This window comes from Neovison vison, chromosome 7, assembly GCF_020171115.1.
Source record: "Neovison vison isolate M4711 chromosome 7, ASM_NN_V1, whole genome shotgun sequence".
Lineage (NCBI taxonomy): Eukaryota > Metazoa > Chordata > Mammalia > Carnivora > Mustelidae > Neogale > Neogale vison.
Genome location: NC_058097.1, coordinates 190,473,257 through 190,495,262, shown reverse-complemented (window position 1 = coordinate 190,495,262; position 22,006 = coordinate 190,473,257). Strand labels below are relative to the sequence as shown.

The 22,006-nt window shown below is 43.1% G+C and overlaps 1 protein-coding gene across 7 annotated transcripts in view; it reads left to right on the top strand.

Annotated features, from left to right (window-relative positions):
- The window catches only part of AGBL2 (AGBL carboxypeptidase 2), a 44,822-nt gene that overhangs the window by 14,059 nt on the left and 8,757 nt on the right, over positions 1 to 22,006 (top strand). For 5 of the 7 annotated variants that reach the window (XM_044259305.1, XM_044259302.1, XM_044259306.1 and 2 more), the window contains 8 exons: positions 675 to 782; positions 8,539 to 8,692; positions 10,864 to 11,646; positions 13,513 to 13,669; positions 15,508 to 15,634; positions 16,217 to 16,317; positions 17,521 to 17,651; positions 21,489 to 21,555. In XM_044259305.1, coding sequence (XP_044115240.1) covers positions 675 to 782; positions 8,539 to 8,692; positions 10,864 to 11,646; positions 13,513 to 13,669; positions 15,508 to 15,634; positions 16,217 to 16,317; positions 17,521 to 17,651; positions 21,489 to 21,555 — 1,628 coding nt within the window. The remainder of the gene's footprint in view (positions 1 to 674; positions 783 to 8,538; positions 8,693 to 10,863; positions 11,647 to 13,512; positions 13,670 to 15,507; positions 15,635 to 16,216; positions 16,318 to 17,520; positions 17,652 to 21,488; positions 21,556 to 22,006) is intronic. The other 2 variants (XM_044259307.1, XM_044259309.1) reach the window with 2 other exon arrangements.

Here is a 22,006-nt window from a genome sequence, read left to right as displayed (position 1 = left end):
CTGACTTTAAAAAGAAGCTCGGCACACCTGGCTGGCTCCATCAGTGGAGCATACAACTCTTGATCTCTTGATCTTGAGATTGTGAGTTCAAGGCCCACGATGGGTATAGGGATTACTTAAAAGTACAATCTTAAAAGAATAAAAAATAAAAATAAATAAAAAGTAGCCCAGGGCCAAATTTTAGAGAGTTGTTATAGGTCAACTATATCAACATTTCTGGCTTATTTTTAACTCCTCTATTTAAAGTTTCGGGGCGCCTGGGTGGCTCAGTGGGTTAAGCCGCTGCCTTCAGTTCAGGTCATGATCCCAGGGTCCTGGGATCGAGCCCCGCATCAGGCTCTCTGCTCAGCCGGGAGCCTGCTTCCTTCTCTCTCTCTCTGCCTGCCTCTCTGCCTGCATGTGATCTCTCTCTGCCAAATAAATAAATAAAATCTTAAAAAAAAAAAAAAGTTTATACTTCTGTTGTATATGCTTTTTGTTAAAAATCACCTCATAGTCCGTATGGAAAGAAGCAAGACATAAATTTACAAACAAATTGGAAACTTAGGGTGGGATTTGGTTTGATTCAACCAAACTAGTCGCTTGAATAATAATTATTATAATTGTATATTACTTTTGGATAAAGAACCTTTTATATTATTTCTTATTTTGTGCTTTTTAATGTTTTCTTTCAGAGTGGGTTCCACCTCAACCAGAATATTTCTATCAACCTACAGGAAATGAAAAATTACCAGAAATTGTAGGAGAAGAAAAAGGCACAGTTGTCTATCAATTAGATTCAGGTATTGTTATTTACACTGAACAGTCAGTGATTAATCATGACAAAATTATAATAAACATGTTTTCTGTAATAACAGTGATTTTTAAAAATCTGTAGTTTAGTGATAAATAAACAGTCTTTCCAGACCAACCTAAATAGGAACCCTGATATTCATGGCCAGTCAGCTTTAAAATTTCAGTTGTTTTTTTAAAATGATGGTATTATGTCTTAAGAGTTCTAAGCCCAGGGAACCTGGGTGGCTCAGTTGTTAAGCATCTGCCTTTGGCTCAGGTCATGATCCCAGAGTCCTGGGATCTAGCCCTGAATCAGGCTCCCTGCTCAGCTGGAAGCCTGCTTCTCCCTCTCTCACTCCCTCTGCTTGCGTTCCCTCTCTCACTGTGTGTTTCTCTGTCAAATAAATAAATAAAATCTTAAAAAAAAAAAAAAAAGAGGGGCACCTGGGTGGCTTAGTGGGTTAAACCTCTGCCTTCGGCTCGGGTCATGATCTCAGGGTCTTGGGATGGAGCCCTGCTTCAGGCTCTCTGCTCAGCAGGGAGCCTGCTTCCCCCTCTCTCTCTGCCTGCCTCTGTGCCTACTTGTGATCTCTCTCTCTCTCTCTCTCTGTGTCGAATAAATAAATAAATAAAATCTTAAAAAAAAAAAAAGAGTTCTAAGCCCATTTTAGAGCTTCTTCTGTGTCATTCCCCTTCCTAAAATTCAGATATTGGATATTCGGGGAACTTGCTCTTCTTTTCTCCATCTCTGTGTGTACTTTAGTGATTACTTTGTAGTATGTGCATATGACTATCATTTCCTATGTGGTTAATTAATTTCCATTAATTTGTAGGCTTCTTACAAGTAGTATCCACATCTTTTTAAAAAATCTGTAGAACAGCAATAGCAAAATATATATTCTTTTCAAAGACACATGGTACATTCCCCAGGATACATTATATGCTAGGTGGTAAAGCAAGTCTTAATATACTTTAAAAAATTGAAATCATACAAAATATATTCTCTGACCACAATAAAATTGAATTTTATTGGGCGCCTTGGTGGCTCAGTCGGTTGAGCGTCCTACTCTTGGTCTCAGCTCGGGTCTTGATCTCAGGATCTTGGGTTTCAGCCCCATGTTGTGTTCCATGCCGGGCTTGGAACCTACTTAAAATTAAAAATTTTTAAAAATCAACAACAGGGGGCGCCTGGGTGGCTCAGTGGGTTAAAGCCTCTGTCTTTGCTCGGGTCATGATCCCAGGGTGCTGGGATTGAGCCCTGCATCAGGCTCTCTGCTTGGCAGGGAGCCTGCTTCCTCCTCTCTCTCTGCCTGCCTCTCTGCCTCCTTGTGATCTCTGTCTGTCAAGTAAATAAAATCTTAAAAATAAATAAATAAAATCTTTAAAAAAAAATCAACAACAGAATGAAATCTGGGAAATGGACAAATATTTGGAAATTGAACAGCACGTTTCTAAGTAACCCATGGGATAAAGAAATCATAAGGGGAATTTAAAAATGTTTTAAACTGAGTGAAAATAAAATGACTTATCAAAATTTTAAAGGATGCAGCTAAGCACTGCAAGGTAAACGTTTGGCTTTAAATGCCTATATTTGAAAGGAAGAAAGATCTCAAATCAAGTACTAAGCTTTCACATTAATAAATTAGAAAAATAAACACAAACTAAGTCCAAAGCAACCAGAGGGAAGAATATAAAAAAGATAAGGATGGGAATCAGTGAAAATGGAAAACAGGAAAATAATCTGGAAAATCAAACCAAAAGTTGGTTCTTTGGAAACATCCACAAAATTGACAAAACTTTAGCTAGACCAACCATGAAAAAAGAAGAGGAGATACAAATTACCAAGATCAGGATTGAGAGGGGACAGAAACATCAAATCTATAAAAATCAAAATAATTACAAGGTACAACTTAATGCCAACAAATTAAACAACATAGAAGAAGGGGAAAAGCTGTTAGAAAAATACAAATTACCACACCAGACTCAGGGAGAAACTTTTTTTTTTTTTAAAGATTTTATTTATTTACTTGACAAAGATCACAAGTAAGCAGAGAGGCAGGCAGGGTGGGAAGCAGGCTCCCTGCCAAGCAGAGAGCCTGAATCAGGGCTCGATCCCAGGACCCTGAGATCACGGCCTGAACTTAAAGCAGAGGCTTAAACCACTGAGCCACCCAGGCACCCCTCAGGAAGAAACTTTAAAAGTCTGAATAGACTAAAACAAAGAAGTTGTGAATTAGTAATTAAAAATCTTCCTGCAGGGGCGCCTGGGTGGTTGGTTGGTTGGGTGGCTGCCTTTGGCTCAGGTCATGATCCTGGGGTCCTGGGGTCAAGCCCCACTTCGGGCTCCCTGCTCAGTGGAGAGCCTGCTTCTCCCTCTCCCTCTGCCTGCTGCTCTGCCTACTCATACTCTCTATCTCTGTGTCCTAAACAAAAAAACTTGGAAAAAACAAAACAAAACAAAAAAAAAAACTTGAAAAAAAAAAGTCTTCCTGCAAAAGGGTGCCTGGATGGCTCAGCTAGCTAGTGTCTGGCTCTTTGGATTCTGCTCAAGGACATGGTCTCGTGGGTCATGTGATCAAGCCCTGTCTCAGGCTCCACACTCAGTGGGGACTTTGCTTGAGGTCCTCTCCCTCTGCCCCTCCCCTCACTTGTTCATGAGTTTTCTCTTTCTCTCTCTCTTTCTCTAAAATAAATAAATTAATTAAAAAAAATTTTTTTTAAAATCTTCCTGCAAAGAAATTCCTTGGCCAGTTGGGGACAGGGCTTGTTTGAATTATATCAAACATTTAAAGATGAAATAGTACTGATCTGTAGTACTAATAGTACTACTCTGAAAATAGTAGCTGAAGGAAGTATTTCCAACTGTTTATGAAGCTAGTATTCAGTTAGACATCCCAGGAAAACTATATTCCTTACAAATATAAATACAAAAAATCCTCAACCAAATACTAGCAAACAGGGGCACCTGGGTGGCTCAGATGGTGAAGCGTCTGCCTTTGGCTCAGGTCATGGTCTGCAGGTCCTGGGATCAAGACCCTTGTTGGGCTCCCTGCTCAGGGGGCATCTGCTTCTCCCTCTCCCTCAGCCTCTCACCCTGCTCGTGCTTGCCTTTTTTCTCTCTGTGTCTCTCTGTCTCAGATGAATAAATAAAATCTTAAAGAAACACAAATACTAGCAAACAAAATCCAACAGCTTATTAAAAGGGTTATATAACATGACCAAGGGGGATTTGTACCAGGAATGCAAGGGTGGTTCAAGCTAAGAAAATCAATGTGATACACCACGTTAGTAGAACAAAGGGAAAAAACACACAGTCATGTCAACTAATGCAGAAAAAGCATAAGAACATTCAGAAAACTAGGAATAGAAGAGAATTCTTCTGCTTGAAAAGGGTATTTATGGAAATGATGGATCAATTTCACACTCACTAAAATAGCTATAATAAAAATAAAGACTAACAAGTGATGGGTAGGATATGGAGCTGGTGGTAATAACATTTAAGACAGAAAGGAGATAATGTGCCAGGTTGGTTCAGTCATTAGATCATGCTGGAGGATGGGACTTTTGATCTCGGGGTCATGAGTTCAAGCTCCCTATGGGGATATGGTATAAAAATTTGCTTAAAAAAAAAAAAAGGAGATACAATGTTCAAGAGTAATGACCCTGGAAATGTAATAGGAACCTTCCCAAGGAAGAGGAAGTAGCTTTGAATTAATAAGGTCAAGATGCCAAGTTAGTAATAGGGAGGGGACATGGCAAGATAAAGAAGCTGCCAATAAGGTCATCCTTTGGGGTACCTGGGTGGCTCAGTCAGTTAAACGTCTGCCTTCGGCTCAGGTCATGATCCCAGGGTCATGGGATTGAGTCCTGGGATTGAGCAACAGGCTCCTTGCTCAGCAGGGAGCCTGCTTCTCCCTCTGCCTGTCCCTCCTCCTGCTTTTTGCTCTCTCTGACAAATAAATAAAATCTTAAAAAAAAAATAAGGGTATCCTTTGTCATCACTAAAAATCATCTGATACTCATTGCACACAAAAGCACAAGAGCTAATCAGAACTTCTTTTTTTGAGATTTATTTATTTGAGAGACAGAGACCAAGAGCTCAAAGCATGAGCAAGAGGGACAGAGGGAGAGGGAGAGAAAATCTCAAGCAGACTCTGCTGTGCATGGAGCTGAACGTGGGGCTTGATCTCATGATGCTGAGATCATGACCTGAGCTGAAACAAGAGTTGGACACCTAACTGACTGTGCCACCCAGGCACCCCTAATCAGAACTTCTTAAGGGTTCTCTGAGGTTGGGAAATGCTGTGTTCAAAAAAATAGAAAGCAAAAGTATTCTCACAATTTGAAAATCAACCTCTGCTACGTAAGTAATGATCAGAAAGGAAATCAATTTTATTGGAGGAAGAATATGTACCAAGTTGAGTTAGAAATAAAGTGTATCAAGTCAATGAAATCAGGGGAGGCTTTTAGAGAAACAACCAGAGGTAGGAGGGAGGGACTGTAATGTTTACATTTCTCAACTAACTTTGATATAATTGCATATTCTCTGCTCCCAGTTCCCCTGATGATGAGCTCTCATGTTAGTAATACTGTGTTGGAAAAAGCTATATGCAGTGAAGGGAATAAGGTGAAGCAACTCACAGTTTATCTAACTCCACCTTCTGGTGTGTCTAAGGAGGTTTTGGAGAGACTTTAAACTAAATGTAAGATCTTAAGTGGGTAGATTTAAGTTATAAATAATGGATAATGTATTTCTCCTGCCACCTCAAGAAAGTCTTGGGTATCAAAAGTCTGTTTTACCTCTTGCTGACCTGCTTGTAGTCATTGTCAATAAACTAGAAGACCATGTATCCACATTGCTTCATCTGTTCTATTCAGAGACATTTCCGCACAGGAGGAAACCATAGGGCTGGAAGCTCATTCTCCTGAAAGGGCAGCTTTTGTGAGTTATTCTTACTGTCCTGCCTTTTTTTTTTTTTAAGATTTTATTTATTTATTTGACAGGCAGAGATCACAAGTAGACAAGGAGGCAGAGAGGGAGAGGAGTAAGCAGGCTTCCTGCTGAGCAGAGAGCCTAATGCGGGGCTCGATCCCAGGACCCTGGGATGACAACCTGAGCAGAGGGCAGAGGCTTTAACCCACTGAGCCACCCAGGCACCCCTCTTACTGTCCTGTTAACACACAGTTGTGGCAGTGGTCCTGGTCTTGTCTGTTGTATTCATCAGGAAGAGTTGAACCCACTGTTGGAGGATTGAAGAAACAGAAAACCAAGAAGATGGGACTCCAGGGAGAATTTGGGAGTTTGTCAGTTTACATGCTATAAAATATTAGAGAAAAGAAACAAGTTTTGTTTTTTGAGAAATATTACTGTGGTAATAGTAGATCATCTTTATTGTTGCCTGAGAAACTCAAAAGAATGTTAATACTCCCATATTAATTGTATCTGGTTGCTGGTCTATACTCTGTGGTTCTAGGAAGAGACTGGACCATGTGGGTCTCCAGCTTTTAACCGGATTATGTGTGCTCTAAATTTTTTAAAAGATTTTATTTATTTATTTGAGAAAGAGGGAGAGAGCAGGAGCAGGGGGAGGGACAGAGGGACAAGCAGACTCGCTGCTGAGCGTGAAGGCTAACATGGCACTCAATCCCAGGACCCCAAGATTGTGACCTGAGCCAAAGTCAGACGCTTAACCCACTGAGCCATCCAGGTGCCCGTTATGTGTACTCTTGGGGTCTCTTCTGCTCCTGCCTCCTCTGTGTTTGCTTTCCTCTATTATGCACTTCTTTGTATGTTTACTTTCTCCTTTGCTCTCATTTATTATCTAAATGTTTATTACCTGAGTCTCTACAGTGATAGAGTTGCCTGTCAACCAAAAGTCATCATAATATGAATATATTTGCTAATGAAATGATTAATAAAATAAGGCCCCATGCATATTACTATTTAATGCTTGCACCTGTCCTGCCCCATGGTCAGCATCTTTGTTATTATCAGTCACTACCTGATTGGTGGATAATATTAATATCTGACAATATAATGCAAGTACAGTAAAAATCATTTGCAAAATGAAATTATCCTTACAGGACATGTAAGATTTTATGAAATTGATGAATGTTGAAGAATTACTTGAATCACTTGCAAAGCCACTGACAAATGAGAATCTAGAAATTTCTTGTCTGTTAACAAGGAGAAAATCAACAAAAGATGACAAAATAGGTTCTTCTAGATGCAATGATAAGACTATTGTGGTACAAAGTCCTTGGGAAACCTATGAAGCCTTAAAACAGTTCTGCAAAAGTAACTGTAAAATTCAAAGACGTCATATGGCAGTCTCACTGAATTTGTCTGAAAAATTGCAATCCAGGGCCACTGGGCTGGCTCATCAGTGGAGCATATAATTCTTGATCATGGGGTTGTAAGTTCAAGCCCCATGTTGGGTGTAGAGATTACTTAAAATAATATCTTTAAAAACAAATTACAAGGGCATGTGGGTGGCTCAGTCAGTCGAGCATCTGAACCTTGGTTTCCACTCAGGTTGTGATCTCTGGATCATGAGATTGAGCCCCACCTGGGGTTCTGCACTCAGCAGGGAGTCTGCTTAAAGATTCTCTCTCTCTCTCTGCCCTCCCAAAGCACATTCTCTTTCACCCTCAGTGCATTGGACTTCTAATAAAATATTTTTTAAAGTTGCAACTCCCACCAAAAGGATAGAAAGAGATGATTATAATCTAAATTTAAATTTTATATTTTGTTTGTTTTAGCATCACTTTAAAGATAAAATTTCAGTCATAACCTTTTCTTTTCTCTAATTACTATGATATTTTTGTTCCCTTCTTAAGTTAATTCACACATGCCAATTCTCAAACTTCTAATTTTTTTATATTTAAATCTGGAAGGATATACCAAAAAATTATGTGGAGTATACTTTATTTTCTCTTTTTTGTTTTTTTCTTTACCTTTTAAAATTTATTTATTTATTTATTTATTTATTTATCTATTTTTAAATTTATCTTTTATTTATTTTCAGCATAAGAGTCTTCATTGTTTTTGTACCACACCCAGTGCCCCATGCAATCCGTGCCCTCTCTAATACCCACCACCTGGTTCCCCCAACCTCCCACCCCCCCCACCACTTAAAACCCCTCAGATTGTTTTTCAGAGTCCATAGTCTCTCATGATTCATCCTCCCCTTCCAATTTATTTATTTTTTTTAAAGATTTTGTTTATTTGACAGAGACAGCCAGCAAGAGAGGGAACACAGCAAGGGGAGTGGGAGAGTGGGAGAGGGAGAAGCATCCTTTCCACTGAGCAAGGAGCCTAATGTGGGACTTGATCCCAAGACCCTGAGATCATGACCTGAGCTGAAGACAGATGCTTAACAACTGAGCCTCCCAGGCACCCCATCATTTACCTTTTTTAAATTAATAAATAGGTATCTGTTTTTAGGTTTAAGAATGTAAATGTTTTTAGACACTCTATGTGTAATATCATTTGTTTGAAAACATGCTTTTAAATTAGGGCTGAAATGGGTACAAACAGTATCTGATGAGATGCCAAGGGCACAGGCCGTGCAGCCATACACCACCTTAACGGTCTTCAAAGAAATCCAAAGTTTAAAATTTAAAATCTCAGCAATCACGGAAATCTGAATATTCATTATTGTTAACGTAGAATGGCATCGAACACACAGAACTCAGTAAATATTGGCTGGATGAATGGGTTCTAAGTGGAACCTGCCCTGAATATGTCTGTCTCATCCGCAGTGCCCACCGAAGGTTCCTATTTCACTAGTGCCAGAGTGGGAGGCAAGCGAGGGATTATCAGGGATCTTGCCGTCACACTGCAGGGACCCGAGGATAATACTCTCCTGTTTGAGTCAAGGTTTGAGAGCGGGAATCTGCAAAAAGCCGTCAGAGTGTGAGTAATGGGAATTTCCCAAGGGGGCGATAACTGGAGGGACTGAGCCGTGTCTTCAGGAGTCATATAAGGAGTCAGTAGTGTTTTTGAAAAAGAGAGAGGTGGTAAGAAATGGTCATGAGGATGAAGAAGAATGGAATAATTGTGACTCATTTTCCCCCAGAGCAAAAATTTACCTACATTGTTTTTTCTGTTTGTGTAAGAAATTGGTGCTCATTTAAAATTTGTATTAATAGGGGCACCTGGATGGCTCAGTAGAGCATGTGACTCTTGATCTTGGGGTCATGAGTTCGAGCCCCACTTTGTGGGTAGTAATTACTTAACTGTAGTAAGTAAGTAACTACGTGGGTAGCAATTACTTAAATAAATAAAACCCTTTAAAAATGTTTTGTGTTGGGGCAGCGGGGTGGCTCAGTGGGTTAAGCCGCTGCCTTCAGCTCAGGTCATGATCTCGGGGTCCTGGAATCGAGTTCTGCATTGGGCTCTCTGCTCAGCGGGGTGTCTGCTTCCCCCTCTCTCTCTGTCTGCCTCTCTGTCTCCTTGTGATCTCTGTCTGTCAAATAAATAAATAAAATCTTTTTAAAAAATAAAAAAATAAAAATGTTTTGTGTTAATAAACATGCATAACATTAAAAAAATGAAGTCCTATAATCATACCTCCCCAGATACACCAGCTGTTAACAGTTGAGTATATATGCAATAATTTCCCCCCTCTTTCTGTTATGTATAATATACAGAAATAATTTTTTTTTAAGATTTTATTTATTGGGGCACCTGGGTGGCTCAGTGGTTTAAAGCCTCTGCCTTTGGCTCAGGTCATGATCCCAGGGTCCTGGGATCGAGCCCCACATTGGGCTCTCTGCTCAGCCTGCTTCCCCCCTCCCCCGCCTGCCTCTCTGCCTACTGTCTATCAAATAAGTAAATAAAATCTTAAAAAAAATAAATAAAAATTTAAAAATTTTTAAAAATAAGATTTTATTTATTCATTTGACACAGAGAGAGAGAGAGAGAGAGAACAAGCAGGTAGAGTAGCAGAGGGAGAGGGAGAAGCAGGCTCCCTGCTGAGTAGGGAGCCCAATGCAAGGCTCCATCCCAGGACACTGGGATCATGACCTGAGCCAAAGACAGATGCTTAAACAACTAAGCCACCAAGGCACCCCAGAAATTATTTATTTTTATTTTTTATTTTTTTAAAGATTTTATTTATTATTTATTTGACAGAGAGAGATCACAAGTAGATGGAGAGGCAGGCAGAGAGAGAGAGAGAGAGAGAGAGAGCGAGGGAAGCAGGCTCCCTGCTGAGCAGAGAGCCTGATGTGGGACTCGATCCCAGGACCCTGGGATCCATGACCTGAGCCGAAGGCAGCGGCTTAACCCATTGAGCCACCCAGGCGCCCAATTATTTATTTTTAAAAATAGCATGATGATATATGTACTGTTTTACAAGTTGCTTTTTGCCACTTAATAAATTTTATTTATTTTCCTATGACAGTACCACAGATTTATCTCCTTATTTTTAATAGTTCATATTATTCATTTTCTTTTTTCTTTTTTTTAAAGATTTTTATTTATTTGACAGACAGAGATCACAAGGAGGCAGAGAGGCAGGCAGAGAGAGGGAGAGGGAAGCAGGCTCCCTGCAGAGCAGAGAGCCCGATGCGGGGCTCAATCCCAGGACCCTGGGATCATGACCTGAGTCGAAGGCAGCGGTTTTAACCCACTGAGCCACCCAGGCGCCCCCTTTTTTTCTTTTTTTAAAAGATTTTATTTAGGGATGCCTGGGTGGCTTAGTTGTTTTATTTATTTGTCAGAGAGAGAAAGACGGCGAGAGAGCACAAGCAGAGGGAGAGGCAGGCTCCCGCCAAGGAAGGAGCCTAACACAGGGCTCAATCCCAGGACCCCGAGATCATGACCTGAACCCATAGATGCTTAGCCAACTGAGCCACCCAAGCAACACCCCCAAGCAAACTTTCTTTACCTAAATTTCTGCCAGCCCTATAGTATGAGTAGGGGGACCATGTAAATTAGAAAATTAAGGCTTGATGTAGCAGTCTTTCCTGTTGTATTAAGATCTGTTTTTGCCAGGGGGAAACAACACTTTTTTAGATTTGCTTTTTGAGGGGGGAGGGATGTGAGGTGACGGGGACAGTCTTCAATTTTCTCCATTACAGAGATACCTATGAGTATGAACTCACCTTGCGAACTGACCTCTACACAAACAAACACACTCAGTGGTTTTATTTTCGGGTTCAAAACACTAGAAAAGATGTGACCTACCGCTTCACCATTGTCAACTTGCTAAAACCCAAGAGCCTTTATACTATAGGGATGAAGCCACTCATGTACTCCCAGCTGGATGCCGACACCCACAACATTGGCTGGAGGAGAGAAGGAAAGGAAATCAGGTACTTCAAGAACAACACGGAGGATGGGCAGCAGCCCTTTTACTGTCTTACGTGGACCATCCAGTTTCCGCATGACCAGGACACTTGCTTCTTTGCTCACTTCTACCCATATACGTACACTGACTTGCAGTGCTACCTGCTGTCTGTGGCGAATAACCCTGTCCAGTCTCAGTTCTGCAAACTCCGAACATTATGCAGGAGCCTCGCAGGAAATACCGTCTACCTGCTCACCATCACCAACCCATCCCGGACCCCGCAAGAGGCAGCTGCAAAGAAAGCTGTGGTCTTGAGCGCCCGAGTCCACCCTGGAGAAAGTAATGGCTCGTGGATCATGAAGGGCTTTTTGGACTTCATCCTTAGCAACTCCCCAGATGCCCAGCTCCTCAGAGATATCTTTATCTTCAAAGTGGTTCCTATGCTAAATCCAGATGGAGTGATTGTAGGGAATTACCGGTGTTCGCTGGCAGGGAGGGACTTAAACAGGCATTATAAAACCATTCTGAAGGAGTCCTTTCCTTGCATCTGGTACACCAGGAACATGATCAAAAGGTGAGCCCCTCGATCTGTTGATCTTCCTCCGAATGCTCTGAGCACCGTCTGATGGGTGCGGGGCTCTTCTTACGTAGGACTCGGGCGTGGCTTTGGAGACCCTCTTTACTGTTCTGTTTGCGGTCATATAGGTGTGCTCAGTTCCAAACCTTTAAGTCCTGTTTTATCTTTCTTTTCAAAGATTACATTTATTTATTTGAGAGAGAGAGGAGAATAGGAGCAGCAAGAGGGGCAGAGGGAGAAGCTGACTCCCCGCGGAATAGGGAGCCCTACACGGGGCTCTATCCCAGGACCCTGGAATCATGACCTGAGCTGAAGGCAGACGCTTAACTGACTGAGCCACCCAGGCACCCCAAGTCCTGTTTTACCTTTGGGCTGAAATTGAACATGCAACATTTCAGCTAGAGGCATTTCTCTTATTAGTGAAACAATGGAATAGAGAGTTCAGAAGTCAGAGGAGTTCCTAGGCCTTCGTCATGAGGCCTGTGTAGTAATAACACCAGCAGCTAACAGCAGGCAGTATTTGTGTCGAGGGAACAGGTTTTACTCTCAGTGCTTTACACACAGGACCCATGGAGTCTTCACGTTAACTCTCTGACGCAGGCACAGTCAGTATCCCCCATATGTAAACGGTGAGGAAATTAAGTCCACAAAAGGTTAAGCAACTTGCCCAAGGTCACAGAGCTAAAAAGTGAGAGTAGATACTTGAATACAGGCTCTCAGGTTCCAGAGTCTGAGTTCTTTATTACCTCTTATATTGCCTCTCATAAGGAAAGAATAGTGAGTAAATCAGTTAATATTTTCCAAGCTTCTGTGAAAGCAGTTGAAGGCTATGATGGAATGGCACCCACCTTACCGGAAATGGAACCACAGCACAGAAGGATATGTGAGCGCACACACCTCATAACCGTATCTGTGTGGGCGTGGGGAGTCGTGCGGGGCCGGCAGGCAAAATGGCTAAGAGCACGTGCTTGGAAGTCCGACAGGCCTGGCTTCGAGACCTGGTGTTGCTATGGGCTTGTTCTGTGACTTGGCAGCCATCGTACCTCTCTGCGCTTCAGTTTTCCCATCTGTAGAGTGGGGCTCAGCTCGCCTGCCTTGGGTGGTTAGCTGTGAGCATGAAATGGGAGGGTCCGTGTCATCTGTCTAGCACAGTGGCCTCACGCTGTGAGTGCGTGGCATTACTGTCCTCCTCATCATCACGGAGAAGGTGACCATGTTTGGAAGATTGAGCCAGGTGTCTGGGTGAGGAGGAGACAGAGGAGCTGAGCCTTACAGGAACTGGTGCTGGAAAGTCAGGGACCCAGGCTTTCTTTGTTTCTTTTCTTCATCTGGGTACTTACACCTCTCTCCTTCTGTCCCTCTTTTTTTTTTTTTTTTTTAAGATTTTATTTATTTATTTGAGAGAGAGAGACAGCAAGAGAGGGAATACAAGCAGGGGGGGCGGGAGAGAGAGAAGCAGGCTTCCTGCCAAGCAGGGAGCCCGATGCGGGCCTCGATCCCAGGACCCTGGGATCATGACCTGAACCGAAGACAGACGCTTAACGACTGAGCCACCCAGGCCCCCCTACTTCTGCCTCTCTTTCACCAGGTCTGCCCCTAGATTTCCTCTACTTCATTGTCAACTTACACAAGGCCTTTCCACCACCCCCTTCCACAGCAGGGTGTTCCCATCCCAAGTCCCTCTGACCGTCAGGGGCAAGGAGTGCTGGTAGCATGTGTACAGCAGTGGCCAAGAATGGAGATAGGGTCCTTTGAAGGGGTTGACATTTTCTTTAGAAGGACAGTAGCAAGACAAACGTAGATCCTTGATGACTGTCATGTATTTGGATGTCTACTAAGTCCTTTGTTTGCTCCTCTCAATAGACTTCTGGAAGAAAGGGAGGTTCTCTTGTATTGTGATTTCCATGGCCACAGCCGCAAGAATAATATCTTCTTGTATGGCTGTAATAGCAACGATCGCAAATACTGGCTTCATGAGCGTGTCTTTCCTTTAATGCTAAGCAAAAATGCACCAGATAAGGTAAGCACATAAGGTAATTTCCCATCCATTGACTAAGGAAGATGAGAACTCACTGCATCCTGTATGCCACTTTACTTTTCTTATCATTATCTTAGATAAATCCCAACAACCTGGAACTCAGGAATTTACTCTGTTTTTTTGTTTTTACAATACAATGATTCAACAGTTCTACACATTATTCACTGCTCATCATGATAAGTGTACCCTTAATCTCCTTGATCTATTTCACCCATTCCCCCACCCACCTCCCCTCTGGTAACCACCAGTTTGTTCTCTGAACTGAAGACTCTACTTTTTTGTTTGTCTCTTTTTTCCTTTGTTTTGTTTTGTTTCTTAAATTCCACATACCAGTGAAATCATATGGTACTTGTCTTTCTCTATTTCACATAGCATTATACCCTCTAGGTCCACCCATGTTGTTGCAAATGTCAAGATCTCATTCATTTTCATGGCTGAGTTGTATTCCATTGTAGATCTATACCACAGCTTTCTCCACTCATCATTAATGGGCACTTGGGTTGCTTCCACATCTTGGCTATAATAAGTAATGCTGCAATCAACATATGGGTGCACATATCTTTTTTGAATTAGTGTTTTGTTGTCATTGGGTAAATACCCAATAGTGGAAGTACTGGATCATATGGTGACTCTCTTTTTAATTTTTTGAGGAACCTTCATACTGCTTTGCACAGTGGCTGCACCAGTCTGCATTCCCACCAACACTGCATGAGGTTTCCTGTTCCTCCACTTCCTCACCAAGAAAGACATCCTTTCTTCTTGTCTTTGACTCTAACTGTTCTGATGGGTGTAAGGTGATATCTCATTGTGGTTTTGATTTGTATTTCCCTGATGACGAGTGATATTGAGGATCTTTTTATGTGTCTGTTGGGACTTCAAGAATTTAGAAAGGTGTGGCTTTAAGAATCACTCTGTAGGGGCTCCTGGGCGGCTCAGTCAGTGTAGTACCTGCCTCTTGATTTTGGCTCAGGTCATGATCTCAGGGTTGTGAGATCAAGCCCCACGTGAACTTCACACTCAGCAGGGAGTCTCCTTTGAGATTCTCTCCCTCTGCCTCTGCTCCTAATAGAACCACTGGATTCCTGGGTGCACTACTTTAAAACCCTAGTTGGTGAGGGAGCTTCCAACTGTAAAGCATTTTCAGCAGGATAAGATAGGTTGGGATGACTGCCAAGTGTACGTTACAAACCCCAAGTAAGGAAAGAGGGTTGGAGTGGTCATGAAAGACAGTGGGGGATATTGGACTCTGAACCAAGAATATTATGTGAGAGGGAGTAAGAATTCCAGGCAGAGATTACAGGGGTGAGGCATACCCGAATCACAGAGGATAAACCCAACCGGAGCCAAGGGTTCTAGTTGGGGAGAGATAGAAAGTAAACCTTAGAAAAGTCAGCTAGTGTCTTGAATGTCAAAGTAAGCCAGCATTCCCAAACAGGAGTTCAAGGCACCCTAGTCCTGCAAAATGTCATCGGGAAAGGTGGGGAGGGGAAGAAAAGGTCACAGGCAGTGAGAAACAGAATCTACCTTCTCAGCTTTGGAGACTCACAGTCTACAATAGCATACTAAATGCTCTGAGAAGTCCTGCACAGGAAGTCTGTGTAATTTTATTAGTCCTTCCTCCTCCTGAGCAACATGACTGTAGAACTCATTTTCTCCTCTGTAATACCTGTTTACATCTCATAGAATTGCTATTTTACGGAACATACTTTAAGAAATAATATACAAATCCCCGGGAAACCATTCTCATATCCTGTCAATGACTCTAAGGCATCTTGTTTTTGCTAGTTTATGTATAGTGGTGGATTTGGGTTTCTCTTTAGTTCTCTTTTCAGAGTTGTAACTTTAAGGTGCAGAAGTGCAAGGAAGGCACAGGCCGAGTCGTGATGTGGCGCATGGGCATCCTCAACAGCTACACCATGGAGTCCACCTTTGGGGGGTCCACCCTGGGTAAGCTCTCTTGTATGTCATAGGTCAGCCTGGTAAGGTGAAGCCAAGCAAAGCATGGAGGGCATGAAATCCCTTCGAATGCTGGAAAAGTGACTGGCCTTGAGGATTTTCCTAACTGTGCTTTCTGCCAAATTTGATCAACCTAAATATGAAGGCGAAATGTTACCCTTGACGGGGCAGCATAGCATAGTGACTGCTCAGGATCTGGAGTCAGGCAGCTCTGGGCTTGACTTTCAGCTCCCCTTGGGATCCGGCTAAGTCACTTAACTCTGTGAACCTCTTTTTTTTTTTTTAACCTGGCAATAACAGTAGCACCTGCCTTGTAGGTCCTACCCAATGAGCTAATGTGCATAAAGCTGTTGGCACCGCGCCTACCGCGGAGTAAAACTTCAGTAACTGTAGCCAGACTTTTCATCATTGTCAAAGATTCTTCTGAACCAAGTCAAAACTACAGGGAGAAAGACCCTGTCCAGAAGCACAATATTCTAGAATCAAAGGTGGTGTTGTTAAGGAGGTGTTCATAAATTAGACTGCATTTGCTCATACAGATTTGATAAGAAATGTTTATGATTTTTTTTTCAGGCAATAAAAGAGATACTCACTTTACCACTGAGGATCTAAAGTCTCTAGGTTACCATGTTTGTGACACCCTTCTAGATTTCTGTGATCCTGACCGAACCAAGGTAAAAATGGGCTTTCAAAAACTGTGGTGATGCTACTGTGATCAGTTTTACATAGGTCCGAGGTCAGCCCAGTGAGATTATAGGTGGTCTTTATTTTCTTCTATCATTCTGAAGTTTTTATTATCAATGAAAGTAAGAAAGCCCCCAGCCTGCACACCCTCCACCAATGGCAAGACCTCATAACTCACCCAGAAGGTAGGAGCTTCTTGCCGACTATCCATCAGCCCACCTCTCTCTCACCTTGCTTCTCGGAAAAGCGAGGAATCCTTTCTCTTCTCCAAAACCAACCCTGCTCTTTGCACACCTGCCAGCCCCCACTCTGTGGCCTCCTTAATGTCATGCCTCATTTCTTCCCTCCTCCATTTTCTGTGTCCTTGGTTTTTTCATCTCTTACTTCTTCCCGTCAACCGCACGTGTTCTCAGCGTGGGCTTCATCCGGCTATGTTTCTCCAGCGGAGGCAGGAGGGTACACTTAGTTCCCTTTATTGCTCAGCTACTTAAAATGGAGTTTGTGCACATGGACTCGATCTAACTCCTCTCTCATGCCCCCCCTCAGATGGCCCTGGGGATACTTACACAGACTGCTCTGGGTGCAACTGTTTAAGAAAACATATCTAAAGGAGAATGTGACCACAGCATGGCCTGTGAAATCACATCTGGCGTGGGCCAAAGTCTGAATGACCCCATTCTAATCTTTCCTTTTTTGCTGTTCAAAAAAATAAAATAAGTTAGACCTTTGCATTATTTAAGAAGCTTATTATTGCCTATAGCCAGGGAAAAGTGCCTAAAGCAGTGTTCACTGATGTTCTGCCTTAGAAACACTTGCTACCGCTCATGTAATTTATATGTTAACATGTCCTTATTAACAGAGGTGACAGGGGCGCCTGGGTGGCTCAGTGGGTTAAGCCTCTGCCTTCGGCTCAGGTCACAGATCTCAGGGTCCTGGGATCGAGCCCCGCATCAGGCTCTCTGCTCAGTAGGGAGCCTGCTTCCTCCTCTCTCTCTGCCTGCCTCTCTGCCTACATGTAATCTCTGTCAAATAAATAAACAAAATCTTAAAAAAAAACCAAAAACCCAGAGGTGACAACCCACTCATCTTTATGTCCCCAGCAATAAATAAAGTGCCTTTCAGCATATACTTAGTAAATATTTGATAAATAAATCAATGGATAATAAAAAATGTTCTTTTTTCTACTTCTACAGTTTATGCAGTGTTTGGCAGAGCTTAAAGAGCTCTTACAACAGGAGATCCATAAGAAATTCAATGAACTTGGACAAGATATGGATTTAGAAGGAAGTTGGAGCGACATCTCTCTGTCTGACATTGAATCCAGGTAACAAATTTCATTTCAGAGAAAAACCAGAGAAGTTCTTTTTTTTTGGGGGGGGGGTTTATATTTATTTATTTGACAGAGAGAGACACAGTGAGAGAGGGAACACAAGCAGGGGGAGTGAGAGAGGGAGAAGCAGGCTTCCCGCTGGGTCGTGGGGTTCGATCCTAGGATCCTGACCCAATCCACAGGCAGATGTTTAACAACTGAGCCACCCAGATGCCCCTATTTTTTTGTTGTTGTTGTTGTTTGTTTGCTCTGCTGTTTCATTGGTTTTGAACCTCAGGTGCAAAATATTGAATAAATCATGACACGCTTAAATATATCATTTCTTCAGCAACTACGTATTGAGTGCCTGTTCTCTGACAGCATCATTTCTGAGTTAGGGAGATGAGCAGGCGATACATGTAGGGCCTTTAGGCAATTGTAAAGCCTTTGTCTTTTACTCCAAGGGAGGTGGAAAGCTTTTGGGAGTTTTTAAGTAGAGACGTGTCATGTTCTGACTTGAGTTTTAGTTTCAGTAGGAATACCCTGGCTGCTATGTGGAGAATAGATTGTGAAGAGGAAAGGTGTAAGCAGGAACATTCATTAGGAGGCTCTGGAAATAATACAGGTAAATAGAGAGGGTGGGCTAGACCTGAGTAGTTGCAGTGTTGGGGGTGTATGAATTGGTTGGATTCTAGATACATTTTGAAGTCTCGAACAGGATTTTCTTATGGATTGTATATGGAGCATGAGAAAGAGAATGTGTCCATAATTGGTTGAATGGAGTTGCCTTTTACTGAGATGGGGAAGATCAAGGGGGTAGAGAAGATTAAGGGAGAGATGAAGACCCAGAAGCAAGTGTTAGGCACATTCAGTCTGACCTGTCGATTAGATACGTAAATGGAGATATTGGATGGGCAGTTGAATATATGAGTCTGGAGTTCAGTAGTGAGGTCAAATAGGGTCATCACTGGATAGATGGCATTTAAACCTTGAAACTAGGGATACCTGGGTGTCTCAATCGGTTAAGCATCTGATTCTTGGTTTTGGCTCAGGTCATGATCTCAGGGTTGTGAGATCACACCCTGCATCGGGCTCCGAGCGGGGTGTGGAGTCGGCTTGAGATTCTTTCCCTCTCCCTCTGCCCCTTTCCCCGCTCACATGAGTGCACACTCTCAAATAATTAAATAAAATCTTTTGAAAAAATAAATAAAAAGATAAATAAGCCCTAAGACTAGATGAGATCCCAAAAGAGCAAGTGCAGACAGAGCAAAGAGGAGGTCCAAGTCTAAGCTCTAAAAGGTCACAGAGATGAGGAGGAGCCAGGAAATGAGGTGAAAAATCCAGGACCCCACAATGGCCTCCAGGCTATGGGATCTAGCCATCTCCTTACAACCTCCATCCTCACCCTCTCACACACCGCTACAGCTACACTGGCCTCCTCACTCTTCTTCAGACTTGCTGGACCCTGTTCTGCCTCAGGGCCTTTGTGCTAGCAGTGCTGGCTGCCTAGAATGCTCTTCTCCCAGATATCTCTGTGCTCATTCCTCACCTCCTTCAAGTCTTTGTTTAAATGTCAACTTTTTCAATGTGGCCTACCCTTGTTACTCTAATACTGCCACTTGCTCCCCTGCCTTTGCCTTCCTGCCATTCATTCCCTGTCCCCCGGAGGTGCTCTACTTTTTCCCAAAGCATTTCATCACGTCTATCCTTCTATGTCATTTGTGTTTATTATGTGTTGTCTGTGTCCCCCTATGAAGATGTGGGTCTGCGAGGTCATAAAGCTTTATTTTGTTCACTTCTGTATCTCATGCACCTAGAACCGTACCCAGCCCATAGGGAAAGCTCAATACATATTTGTTGAATTAATTTAGTGTGTAGGATATCACCCCCACCCTAGTCATCTCCACAAGTATTTTAGGAAGCCCTCAGGTAGGTGGGTGTTTCACAGGTATACAAGTACCCCCTCTACTCCAGCTTACTGGCCAAGGTGCCCCAAGCCTGCCCTGACTGCCCTCGTTCAGGTTCCTGGGCTGGACACGGCAGTCCTCCTCCAGAGGAGGCGCTGTAGACCGCAGTGGGCAGGGCAAAGGGGCTGGCTGTCTGTCCTACTCTACATGGATGGACATCTGGGCCCTGGAGTAGTTCTGCTGGCTGGATCTCCCAAATGTCTTCTTAGGAACCTTAAATCAGAGCGTCAGGCTAGCCAGGGTGCCCATTCGCTATGTTGCTTCCTCCACTTTCCCAGAATTCTCTGCCTCGCTCTCAGGGACCACTACACAAACCACGCTGCACTTTCAGCCTCAAAAACAAAATACCCCTGCATGTCAACCAATTAGGATAGAGGCCAGGGGAAGTCAACTCAGAAACAGGGAGACTGCATTCTAGCTGGCCTAGCAGGGGTACTCTGACACAGCGAGTTAAAAATGATTGAAACCAGTTTGCCAGCGTCTGCATCAGGAAGCCAGCTGTCAGAACCCTCCATGGGGCTCCACTAGCCCATTCTCACTGTGACGCAGAAAAGCAGACTGTGAATGTCCAACCCTGTTTGGGCACCCACAAAGTCTTCAACATTTTCTGGGGCATACTGCATCTAATGCTTTGTCCTGTTTATTAAAGTCTTCTGTTATCTCTGAAAGGGACTTCAGAGACTATTATCCAATGGCCTCAAAGGCTTACTATTCAGACTAGAAAAGCCTTTCGAGAACACGGAATGGGGAATTAGATCAGAGAAGAGAGGGCTTTCTTCCTGCTGTCTTACTGTGGGGTTCCTCATTGTGTGCCGAAGAGAGGGAGGGGGAGTGTGAACAGGATGAAAGGTGTGAGAAAAAGAATGACTTGAAATGCCATCTTTTCCCAGGAGATCTGTGTCTTGTGATTTTTTTTTTTTTAATGTATGGAGACTGTGTAGAGGAGCACAGCTCCCAGTTCTAGCTAGCCACACCCCAGGAAAGGGAAGATACAATGTGACACTTGAACAATGGATGTGTTGAAGGCAGGAAGGTGGATTATGTGAGCCCTCCTTCATCCCAGCCTTTGCAGGGAGGAGGCTGACCGTTTGTGAGGGAAGACTTTAGGTCAGTCCGGACATGCATCTGCAACTTTTGAAGCAGGAATTGGGGTGATGAAAGTAATGCCTCTGGTCCCCAACCTACAGATTCCTTGCTATCAAATATGTTTATGTGTGTATTCAACACAGTTTTTTTTTTAAAAGAATTTATCTATTTATTTGACAGAGAGATCACAAGTAGGCAGAGAGGCAGGCAGAGAAAGGGGGAAGCAGGCTTCCTGCTGAGCAGAGAGCCCAATGTGAGGTTGATGCAGGGCTCCATCCCAGAACCCTGGGATCACGACCTAAGCCGAAGGCAGAGGCTTAACCCACTGAGCCACCCAGGTGCCCCTCAACACAGTTTTTAAGAGTACCTGGTAGGATTCTTGCTCTTTGAACTGGTCCTGTCCAGACAAGAATGAATAAAACCCTGCTTTCAAACAAATCATCGTCCCCTGGTCTTGCCCGGGGCTGCACACTAAGAATCTTCCAGCCTCTCACTGTCACTGCCTAGGGCACCTTGGCCCACCTGGCCAGTATTTATTTTGCCACACGGATTGCAAAGTCCTTGGGGTCAGGGGCTCTGCCACGTTCATCTCTGCGCTCGATGCACTGCCTGGAATGCAGGACACATCCAGGATGAATGAATAAACACGCCTGTCAAGAATTCTTAGGCATCGAAATGCAGGCATTGGGGGCAAGTAGCAGACTGGATGTCCTAATCCTATGCTGCCAGTCTGCTAAATGTTCCCCTTCCTTGATATTAATAACAAGTATTTCCCTTTCCTCTCTCCTTTTGGAAACAGCACCAGTGGTTCTGACAGTTCCCTCTCGGACGGTCTCCCTGTTCATCTACTGAACATAGCACATGAGGTAAGATGGGATAGAACATCACCCTAGGAAGGAGCAGCCGTAAGGAAAGTATGACCCTCCGGGATAATTTGGTGGAACGTCCCAGATAAAATCTATAGAAAAGGGGCGCCTGGGTGGCTCAGTCGGTTAAGCTTCTGCCGTCAGCTCAGGTCATGATCTCAGGGTCCTGGGATCGAGCCCCACATGGGGCTTCCTGCTCTGCAGGGAGCCTGCTTCTCCCTCTGCCTACCACTCCCCCTGCTTGTGCGCTCTCTCTCTCTCTCTTTTTCTGCCAAAATAAATAAATAAAATATTTTTTAAAAATAAAATAAAATATGTAGGAAATATAGCAGTATAGCATATATGTAGCATATATGTAGGAAATATAGCATATATATAGGAAATATAGGTATCCTAACTGGTTACCCTGCCCTAGAATCTTTCATTTTGCCTTTTTAACTTTCTTTTTAAA